Raw genomic sequence first — 12,188 nt, 5'->3', positions numbered from 1 at the left:
TTGCCTTTCGAAAGATAGTACTCAAAAAGATATCCGTGATTTTTTGAAAAATTTTTTGGCCAGTGGTTTTTGAGCAAAGGCGGCGGCAAATTTTCGAGTTTTCGAAATTACAAAATTTTCAACTCGATATATCTTTTTTCCCTAAATAGATAGAAAAAAACTTCAGAGACGTTTTTTTTCGTAATGCTCTGAAGTTTTAAACAAAAAATATATCAATATCCAATGCTATGTTTATAACCTCGAAAATCAGAGTTGAAATCTAAAAATCGATTTTTCAGCCCTTGCCCCCGATTTTAGATCGTTGAAAATATTTTTTTTCGGAAAATTCAGAGTTTTTTTGCATCGAAAATGACTCAAAGGAACTTGGGATCTCCATAAGTACGTAGGACAAGAATTAAAATTAAAAATAATCACAGCAAAATTTGCCATATTTTGTTTACTTTTTCTTTTTATCGGTTATTTTTTACGTAAATAAGTTGAAAAGTTATGTTCGATTACCGAGACGGAAACCTCCGTACCTCGTTCCTCCAAAGAGAGTCCTTGTTCAAGAAAGCCGCTTCTTATGAATATAGTCGAAATTCGTGAAGACACACCACGTGTCTGACTCCATGGATCAAACACCTATCCACTCTCGTTGTGACCATTTACCGGGTATGTTCGAATCATTACAAACTTCGTAGCTGAATAAAACAATAATGTCACAACATAAAACAATAACGTAATAAAACCGATAAATAGTATCGACATTTGGCCATCCAACCTCCTTAAAGCTCGGAAGGGACAGGTGGAAATAAAACAGGATGATGTGTTTCAATTTCCAAATAGTGGGTAATGCGTTTCGATCGTACGTAAATAACGTGGAAGGAGAAAAAATAAAAAGTGTATGAAAAAACAGAAGAAAAAAAAAAAATAAAATAAAAAAATAAAATAAAACCACGCGTGTCTCAAAAACAGCGGCGCACATTCGTCCTGCAGGATGTTCGGCGCGGCGTGCGAATGCCACCCCTATCCTGTACCCTGTATAACCCTATATATCCTATCGCGGTGAGCTATTGGCTTTTCAATTTATCGGACCGGAAACGTAGCATGGCCCATACGCGATATTGGTAAACATGGGCGTGTGGATGTGAGGAGCGTTTTCCATCCGTGTTACCCGTTCGGGGCCTCCGTGCCAATATTGCAAAGGAGTAAGGTATATTATACATACGATGTATATTGCATTCGTGCTTTTACCTCTAATGAAGCACCCCGAAGGCAGAACTGTGACGTACACACGAGCCACACATCCTAGCTCAGTGTTGTACGAATGCCCAAGTCGATTCACACGGGCTTCGGAAACTCAAATAACCAGTTCGATAGTTTTGCAATTGCTGGGGAAAGGCGCGCGGAATCAACTCCTTGCGTTAATCTCAAATCCAATCGTTCGATTTGACGTTTTTTACCGAACATCTCGACTCTTTATCTGCCTCATTTTCTTACACAGGTGAGAAATTAAGGAAAATAATAATGGAAAGGAGCTTTGTGTTGTTTAAATATCGTTTCTTTTATGCAATATTCATATTGTGTCTTCTCTGAATCGATTCGTTGAAGCAGGGCTATAACGATGTTTTAGATTCTCGTGAAATACGTTGGGAAGAAGAAAAAATAATGACGGGAATAAGAAAATTGCTAAACATGTGTCTAATTGTGTATCGGTAATGGTAATTTGATCTTGGTCGCAAGAAAAATACAAAAGAAAAATAGATCGTATCGGTACACGATAAGAGTTGGCTTATGATTTTTAGAATCGAAATACAAGATTTTAAAAGAAATAGAAAGAAAGCGAAAAAAGTGCGTGTATTATTTTCAAAACTCGTACGAAAGTTTGGGCATTTTGTTACGTCGAATACAAAAGCAAACATTGTGAAATAACACTGCAAAAATAACCTGTACGATAAAATTCATACCTACATAAGTTATGAAAACTTTTATGAACCGCGTTGTGCGCATATTGTACGAGATTTTTGAGACGCTGACATCGATTCCTGTTTTATAGGGTGAGAATTTTTCTATAACTATTTAAGCGTGCGGAAGCTTGTTTCGCGAAAAATACAATCGAGTTACGATCTCGGAGATGATCTCTGTGAAAACTTTTCTTTCAACGGTTTCGAAGCTGTTGTCGGGAAGAATAACTTCTGTTATCTTTATAACTCTCGATCGAAGATCAACTCCTGCTCTCTTTATTCGTGTATTCAATTTTCTCACCGTGATTATGTGATGGCAGAAAAAGACAGCGAATAATCGGTTAAAAAATGGCAAGGTGAATATTTTTTCCCCTAGTAGAAATAGACCTTGCGATTCGTTGATAATGGTAAAAATAAAAAATTTGTCCATGTTTTTAATCCCTCGATTCGTTGTCTGTTGTAGTAAAAAAACTTTCAGTTATCTAACTTGTATATTCAGCTGCTAAGTTTTGGAAAATAAAGCCTTTTCTTGCGTTCGCAAAAAGCTCCGTTTCACGCAAATTCTTGGCATGTACGACATGAATTTGCGTTTACAACGGTAAAAATGGATTGATTAACCTAAAAGCCCAATTCCCTAAATCGATAAAATTAGATTCTACAGATTCTAATACCAAAAATCTCCGAATCATTGATAATCTCAAGGTGAAAATATCTTATGGAAGGAAGAGAATGTGCTAAAAAAAAACTTGCTGGAATGACTAACGGATAAAATTTTTCGAATATTTCCAGTAGAAAAATTCCGGCACGTATGGCTGTGGAAATGTATACATGATATATATGCATATACATACCTACGTAAAATAGGCAGAAAATCGAATAGCGAGATTCGTACGCTTTCCTGAAAGTCGGCGCAGAGCTTGCGGGGAGAAGGCACGGAGAGGTTCAATCGTAGTCGTGGAATTTGCATTTCGTTTCAGTCGAATTTAAATGCAAGCCTGTGCAGATACTTCAAGTACCTACGTTACGTGTACAATACGCATGTGTGTGTGTGTGTGTGTGTGGATATGTATGGATAGTGCTGCTCAGTAATCCTGAGTTTCCTTCGCTCCAATATCGCAACGTCAATGGCATCGCCCATTTCAAACACGGTATAACAGGCACGTGCGGAGTGCCCTTATTTTTACGGAAAAATTCCTTTCTCTTGCAGTCTAACTCTCTACTGTAATACGTATACGATGGATCAGGAAACTGCTTGAGGTTTCTAAGAATTTCTTTTCTTTCTTTTCTAAACGTCGTAAATTGTAATAATAATGGTAGAAATTCCAGCAACCATTAATTGTATAGATAATTAATGCATAAAGAAACTTGAAACAGAATAATTCAAAAAGAAACACGAGAGGATGTGAATTGATACGAAAACATCGCTATGTACGATTTGAATTTCTCAGGTAATTAGTCAGAAGTGATAAGAATACTCGATATTTTGTTTTGAAATTTTTTTTCACAGCTTCTGCTTAAACGTAGAAACGATTTTTGAAATTCGAATACAGGCATATTTTGTAACGACAGAATTTCAAATTCTTCTGAGTGTTGAAATATATTTACAAGAATCTTATGCACACTTAGAAACAGAAAATGCGTTTGCCAAATTCAACGTCACAAATTTTTTTTTTTTTTTCTTTAGCAATTCACGGTTTTTGGCACGTCGCATTTTTACAACAAGGCATTCGGCTTTGGAATACGGATATTTTCAATTGCGATTCCGATGTAAAAAGTAGAGAGGCTTGGGTGAAATGATAATAAACGAAACGCAGTTGGGAAACTTTTCATCGCGAGGCGGCGTTTTGCGAAAACGCGGGGTGAACGAGACCGGGAGAAAAACGCATAAAGAATTTGATGAAATAGTCGTTCCAATTTTTTCGCCTCTGTGTATCTGCTTCCTCCACCAGTTTCTCGGTTCTGTAATATCGTTGTACCTATATAACAGGACCACTGGAGGGAAATATTAAGTTTTCACACCGTAACCATCGCCGCCGGTTCAATCTCTATGCAGATTCGCTGGAGTCGAGTAGTGCAGGTTCGTGAAATCGCCGCCCCCAAACCAAACCTCGTACTCACGATACGTGTACAAAACGCAACGTTTGTTACGCAGCGAAGATTAAAAAATTTGTATCAGCTTTTTTCCGACATGGTGATTAATGCAAATTCTACAGTTAACTCCGGTTTCTTCTGAAACCGTTAATTTGTCACTTTAAGAATTTGCACCCATTTACATTTTCTCGAAAAAAGCAACAGCAAACTTTTAAATAATATTTTTAAACCATTGGTGTTTTTCTCTACTATTTTCACCGGTACTTTAAACAGACTTTAAGAAGTTTCACTTTACGGTATGAACGTGAAAAACGTCGAGTAGCTAGTTCAAAATTTGATTAAAACAAACAAGTCTGGACGGTAATTCTGATTCGTTCGAAGTTGAGTTTCAAGAGGATTCGAAATGAGGAAACAAGTTGCGAACATCTTTAGTTAAGCGACAGAATTTTAGAGCTAATCTAAAGAGAACATAAAAATCTTTTACATTTGATCCGTGGCGAAATGTTTGTTGCATATTTGCCCAGAAAACTATCGAGTCAATAAAAACAGATTCACGATTTGTTGCAAATTTAGAAAACGATTATTTTCCTCTGTTATCTTAAAAAATTTGCCGCTTTTTTTCGTCGTCGTTCGTACTTTTTTACTCTGATCTATCACTGTCACGATTTTGTAAAATATTTGTTGCATACTTGCCGAGGAAACTATCCAGTCAAAAAAGTTCCGCAACATTTTACCCAAATCAAGTTTGCACAACGTGTGTTAATTTCGCGTGAAAATCTGGCGCGAGAGTTTTGGTTGGAAATTATTATAATCGGGGCGGAATTTGCAGGCTCGCAAGGGTTGTTTTTCAGCCTCTGCTTCTTGATACACGCAGAGGTGAGACGAATGGATTTTTTAGAAAAATTGAATCCCCATTGCGCGTGCAGACAGTGCGAAAAAGGGGGTAGAAAGAGTGGAGAAAAGAAAAAACAAACGGCGTACTCTTTTGTACCGTGAGCAGTGTTACTACGGGACCGACTCGTAATCCCCGATTCTCAATGCATTCAATCCCCCGCGAATCTTCGCTGTTCGTTTTGCCGCGTATTTCGACAATCGCTTTGGCTGTTAATCTCGGAAAGATTTTTCTCAGACCAAATGGGAAAGGGAGGAAAAAAGAAATTGAAAGTAAAACAGCGAAGAATGCCTACTTCTTTTCTCACGCGTTTCATTGTTACGGTTTCATTCATTTTCAAAAATTCTCGTTCAGAACTGATTCACTTTCCAGTTGGAATAAATATTTTCTTGCACAGTTGAACTTGATGAAAAAAATAAAAAGAAAAAAAAAACCAAGAATACAATCTAAAACGAAATGAAAGAAGCTTCAGTTTTTAAACGGTGAATACAGATTCACGATTCGTTGAAAATTCAGTGTTTTTCTGTGTTATCTTCAAAAATGTTCTGCTTCTTTTCGTCGTCATTCGTACTTTTCCAATTTGATCTATCACTGTCGTAGCTTTTTTCGTTCGATTAAACTTGGCGCAATGAAAGAAAAACGATTATTATTATCAAATATTATTTTTTTTTTTTTGAACATTAATTATTCAAATTGGGGTACTTGTCGAAATGAAACGGATGAATTTCTTCTTGAAAAAAGGACACAGTATAAAGTTGAAAACGTGCATCAAGATATTTCAAAAGCTGGAAATGGATTCAGAGAGCACGAAATATTCGCTCTGCTGAAGTTTGATGAAATTTCAAACGATCCAGTTTAAATGCTGGAAAATAGCACGATGGAAATTGTCGGTTCATTATACGAGAAGTAGCGACCGCGACGTTATAATATTTTTCAAAGGATAATATTGCCGGTATAAAACTGCAAGGCAAGCGACTGTGCACTGTCTCTTTACGTATATATATACATCTCACGACACACATATACATATAAATGTACATACACATATGTACTATGTACGTCTTCTGTACAGACGAGAAAAGTGCTTCTTCCTTGTCGTCCTATTATGGTAATATTTGATAATTTGTAAAGAGTACGTTGTACCTGAACCGTCGAGCAAACTGAGTCTGCGTTCGAACGAGACGAAATTAGTGAAAATAGGAAGAGAATAAAAATGGAATACGTAAGTATGCGGTACGCAGCGATGGAAAGAAAAGTAAAGTGATAACGCCGTAGGTTTTATTTATTAAACGACCGAAGGATCATAAATCTCACGTGTCAAATCTAAGATTTTCTTCTCCATCATTTGAAAATCATTTTTGCTTTTTACAAATTGCAATTGAAGACAGTGATTGAAGGTTGTAAACCAAGAAATTGCTATTACCTACATTACGTGTGGCTATAAACAGTGTTTGGAAACTTTTTAAAGTTTTTCATACACAATGGTTTCCATTGTTCGGTATTTTCTCGCTTCTTCTTCGTGATCTCGTAGCTTTGTATTTTTTTATTTGCCGTTCGATTGCGTTATCGTTTTTTTTTTTCTTTTTTTTTTCTTTCTTTCTTTTTTTACTTTTTTTATTTGAACCGATAACAAGATAAGCAATTCAACGTCTGACCATTAATTGTATACCGTATGTATGATATACGGATATAAATGAATAATTCACTATATTCTCCGTCGTTACTTTGGCTGGAAATCTGGTAGCTTGCCTAGCTGGAATATCCAAGCTATCGTCGCGTTGTCCGTTTGTGTGTTCGAATAACGTAAATATCACGGTCAGCTCTCGCTAGTGCGTGTATAGAGTGCAGTGTAGGTTCAGTCACGGCATATGATCCTTGGCGCCGATTCAAATGTCCCGGTATAGGGATGCCATTATCCTTGCTTGCTTATCGTGCACAGGCAGCTTTAGTGCGCGTAATTGGTGGAATCGCGGGGAAAACTCGATTACGCGTCACGAATTCAAAAAAGAAGGAAACAAAGAAATAGTGCTATTCGTAGAGAAATTCAACGATTAGCTGCATTTGTATTAGCAGTTGTATTAGTTATATATATATATATATATATATATATATATATATATATACATACATGTGTACAAATTTACTCGGGCATAAAATTAATGAGGATGAAAAAAGGTAATTGCTAGTCGTAAACTGTGTATACTCACGATACACCATGACGAAACCGTCGGACACTCGTTCAGATGCATCTGAGCTGTGTAATTTAGACAGGGAGTGATGCTGCCGACGCCGTCGTTGTACATTCCGCATATAAAGCAGTTCAGCCCTTGCGTCGTTCCTGAAAAAATAAAAAAAAACAACGAGATGACAGCCAAAGGTTTGCCGAAACAGAATCCGATGATGAATCGAGGTTGAAAACAAGCTGAGAAAGTTAGACTGTAAGTATTGTCGTGTTGAAATTGGCCGACGCGACGTGAACAATTGTTGGATAATTTTTTTGCTAAATTTGTAAATTTAACGTCAGACAGTGTTAGACATGTATTGAATACAGTGTCAAATGGACATCGGACAGTGTCTGATTGTCACCAAATTGTGAAATGAAGTCTTTCTTGGAGTGAATCTTGTTGCTTCGAATAATGGTTCAATTGAGTGGGCAATTCGATCGTAAAAAAGATGATCGTTTGCGGCGTATGTAAAGTTTTAAAGTTGTTTTTAACTGCCGCGCAGGTTACGATGGAATTGATCCCGTTGGTGAGTAGTCTTGAAGTTACGTCCTTCTCAGGGAGATGAGCTCGATGTGTTTCCCTGGGGCTTTGAAAAGAGGACCGGAACCGTTTCAACGAAATAGCGGTTACCGTGTGACGCCATTCCGTTTCAGGAAATGGAATTTGGAAAAAGTTTTACATTCACGATGCGTTATTAATATAATTATGACCCCACGTCACGTTTCTGATTATCGTGCCGTTCAGGCTTGTTCAACTAATTGCAACACCGATAGATACGTTACGCAAGAGTTGATACCGCGAGGCCTAAACCACTTGTCGCGGTTTTAATCACGTCGTTCACATCGGGAACATTGATGAGGGGAAGTCGAGACGTTCCGCGGTGCATGCATTCCGGGTACGGTCCAATGGATTGCTACACCGGTATCACTGTAGCAATTAAGATACCGCAGACGACTCTTGGATGATCGAGGACGTGTCAGGTCTAGAGTACAGCAAAACAACTGTCGAAATGGAATCGTTGTTAAGCGATGGTTCGGAATTAATAACTGATGGAAATTGCTCATGCTTAAAGTGACATTGAAAAGCCGATGGAATTGAATCATTCTCAGTACATGATTTTATTCAGTTAACGCACTCGCGTGACTTCATTTAGTAACTCGTCGCGATATCAAGTGAATTTAAAAACATCTCGCAAAATGTAAATCTCACGAATTCATGTACGGCAGTTAACAGATCGCAATTGCAACGATCCGAGATGAATTTCGGAACGTCGAATCAAACGTGCCGCGAGTATATCCCCTCGGCCATATCGCGACGAAGTATACAACCGTCCGTATTTTCCCAACTTACGAACCCCAACCGAACCATTCCGCTTTTCTCTTTTCTTATCATCTCCCGCGGTGTATTTTTCATCAATCAGACGTGGGACGGCGTCTCCCGAAGTCCGAAGACCCAGGATCGTGATGAAATGACAGAGAATATATGTATAGATGTATACCGTGTATATACAGGAAGAAATGGGGATGATTTGTATGCAAGCGAGCAGCGCCAGTCGTCATCATCAGAGGTCGGTATGAAAAGAGTTCTCTCGACTTGGAGCTAGCGGTCATAGCCAGCGTATCGGATCTCAATTCGCTATAGCAATTCGCGGGAAATTGGAAAAGTTGTTTCTTGCTTATCGGGAGAGACTTGGGGTCTCGTCCTCCGACGGTGGTCAAGCTGAGAGAGATCGTGTCCACCAGACGCGACCCGTCGAAACGGTTCGCGAAGAACCTGGAACCCAGTGCAGGAGGAGAATCTTATTGATTCTAACCCGAAACGGACGATTGCTCTCGACAAGTTCATGAATTCGATTGAAAATTCGGTATCTGATTAATTTTTGTTTTTCCAACTCCTCGACAGTAGCATCGTCCAATGGTCCAGGTCAGGATTTACGACCGTTGAAAACTAATTGTGTGAATTTTACTAGCTTGTCATTGGTAGTGTCATTACATCGATCCCGATTCGCGAGGCACCAAGGAAAATAATATCGCGATACAATTAACTGTCGATGGGTGCATGGCAGTTCAGTTAATGAAACCAGCATAATGTCGCAGTAACTAATTATTACGGGATGGCAACATCGATGTTTTTTCTAGTACTACATATTCTGACGGTTTCACGAAATTCGTGACTGATGTTTGCTGTTTAAACGTGAGTTCTGATCTTCGAACAGTAATCAGCAATTGACAATTTTGCAAACCTCCCAGTAATTTATACAGTACTCGAGAGAAAAATTCGTATATACGTCATACGGTGATCAGTTTTCATGAGACAATGATCTCCTTAAGTACACTCCGAACATCCAGCGCAGCTACTTGAGACTCTGTAGCCGATAGTCTGTTCATTACGGAGGTTGCACTGGCCTGGGTTTCCATATCACGTAGCTGATGGTCCGTTTCGGGATCAGGATAGAAGGATGGGAGAGGCGAGATCCCTTGGTCCTAGGAAACCCATTTTTGTGCAAATGTCGCCGGGAAAGAGACGTAGAACTATTGTCATTGTGCGATTCGTAGCGAACGACGCGCTTCGGATTTCGGAAACAATCTAAAAACTCCTTTACGACCAGACCGAGACGATCCCATTGAAAATCTGTGTATCTTCCGTAGAACTTTTCAATTTCCGCACCGGGATCAGTCCATTATATATACTATATACACGGCCGTAAACCCAATCAGCGCAAAACGCGGCGTCACCGAACTTTTATTTATCATCTTTTACGGAGGTTTTTGGTTCGGGTGTTGGATAAACGCGAAAATCGCAATTCAATGATCTTTGCGTTGAGAAGAAGAGGAACAACTTTTGATCCGGCGATAATACGCCGCAGAGAATATTAAAAGCTCGAATACTTGTATCAAATGCAAAGTCAACACTCGAAAGGCAATAAATCGTTTGATAACTAATTCTGCAAGAGTAAAAATGCTTGTGCAAGTTATTTCGCAGGTTTGAAGATTTGTTCAATCCTTCAACGTCCCACGTTTCAACTCTTACTTTATTGTTTTCTGTTTCTCCGTAAAATACGAGGACGTTCATACTTTCATTTACGTTATTAATTTTTCCTCCTCTTCCTCTTATTCTTCTTCTTCATCGCCGCCATATCTTCTCTAGACTCTTGCAATGAGTCCGTGAAGAGATTCGGGGGATCTCACATCTCTATACAAGATATATGTAGGTACGCAACTCGAGTATGTGTATCATATTTCTTGAGTGGAAAGTTTTTCACGCCTTTATACTCCGGCCGAAAGTAAGGCTATTAGTGGTTGTTTTCGGCGCTTGAATCCAAACGTTGCCATCGTTCGCCAGGCGCCTTCTTTACTCCTTATTTATATTTCCTGTGTACAACGTATTAGAAGCACGAGGGTCGTGATCCTTAATCCTGGCAGATTAATAGGGGCGCAGGTAGAGTCTGTGTGTGAGTTGCCTTGTATCGAGCTTTCTTCCTCTTTCCTTTCCTTTTACCTCTTTTCCATGTACGTATATATATATATATAACACACGCCTTTAATCTCTCTTATAAAGTTTTTCCACCCTCGGATAATCGTCCGTCCCTTAATCTCGCGAAGCAACAGAAGAGGCCCTGGCTGTATTAGCCAATCGAGTTCGCTACATCGGGAGGTAAGATCAGGAGTTGGGACGTCCGTTTACGATCTAAAGCTGACCCAGCTGCTATCGGACTTTATTTATTATTCAAGCGATAATTGATCGGCAATTACCGGCCGGAGGAAACCAAATTGCGCTTCGTCGATTTTTCAGATTCGATATACTTAATACGATTTGGGAAGCACTGTACCAGGTCATTTCGTCGAAATGTCACCTGGATAATTTAACACTGTGTAAATCGAACTGTATTTGTGCGATTGAGGATACGTATAATTTACTGACCGCCGTGTCAACAATGGGAAAAATGTCAAACGGTAAAACGTTCACTCGGTACATATCAAATAGAGCCGCTTTTTTTGGGGGGAAATTCACCCTGATTTGCATAAGTTAAGAATTCGACTCCTAGAGAATTTAACTAATTCTGTTTCCTTATCGGCTGACTAATGAGCAACAGCGAATTACCTTGGCTTGTTCGGTTTGCAAATTCAATTCCGTATCGCCTCGTGACACAAGAGAGAGAGATAGAAGTGATGCATTCCGCGTTGGACCGTCACTATCGACCACAAGATTCTCGCGATGCTCAGGATGTGCCGAGGTAGTAATCGGCATTCGAGAACCGGTGAAAATACGTTGGCACCCAGATGCTCAATATTGTCCAGCGCCTTACGCAGCTTGAGTTGAACTTATGGTGTGTACACGAGCTTGCGGGAAGTTCGCGGAAACAGAGCAAACGCCCGATTCCAGTTACCGTATATCGACAGCTGATCCTTATCCCTGTAATCTGCACTCAAGATCCTGGATTTGGCGCCTGGATTCAAAGATTACCAAAATTGACTTGAGTTGCGAGAAAGGATTTGACTATAATCAAGTTCAATGTAGTCGAAAAAAAGTCCCTGTGATCGAGAAGAGAAGTTTTGAATAGGTACTGTATTTCAAATATCTTGTCGTAAGCACCGTCAAAGCAATCATATAATCGTACTATTTTTTCACCGAAATATTTGTATGATTCGTCCGATAATAATAAAAAATAGCTTATTTTGTTCAAAAATGAATCCTATTGTAATCGTCCGTGACAGATTTTTTTGAGCTTGCAAGCTGGTAACAAAATTCGAAATGCATACCAAACACACAATCGTCACAAATTTATCGTTCACACATACGCGTATTGATATCCAAAATCTAACCGGCAATCAAGAAAAATAAAATTTTTTGTGAAAGAATGGTTGAATAACGCGATTGTCTCTCATGATTTAAATTATAGTAATGTTTTTATAGTTCAAATCTAGAGTTGGAAAATGTTTTCCTATACCACCGGTACATTTTTAATAACAAATGATCAGATCAACTTCAGTGGCGTTTGCGAAGCTTTCGTGTGAAAACTTTTTTGCCACTACTGAA

At 38.9% G+C, this 12,188-nt stretch overlaps 1 protein-coding gene across 2 annotated transcripts in view; it reads right to left on the bottom strand.

Annotated features, from left to right (window-relative positions):
* The window catches only part of LOC124180536 (lymphocyte antigen 6G), a 63,157-nt gene that overhangs the window by 35,400 nt on the left and 15,569 nt on the right, over positions 1-12,188 (bottom strand). For both annotated transcript variants that reach the window (XM_046566179.1, XM_046566180.1), the window contains one exon: positions 7,134-7,264. In XM_046566179.1, coding sequence (XP_046422135.1) covers positions 7,134-7,264 — 131 coding nt within the window. The remainder of the gene's footprint in view (positions 1-7,133; positions 7,265-12,188) is intronic.

The sequence above is a fragment of the Neodiprion fabricii genome, chromosome 4, assembly GCF_021155785.1.
Source record: "Neodiprion fabricii isolate iyNeoFabr1 chromosome 4, iyNeoFabr1.1, whole genome shotgun sequence".
Taxonomy (NCBI): Eukaryota; Metazoa; Arthropoda; class Insecta; order Hymenoptera; family Diprionidae; genus Neodiprion; species Neodiprion fabricii.
Note: the sequence above shows the minus strand (reverse complement) of the source record. Positions and strands in the feature narration are given on the sequence as shown.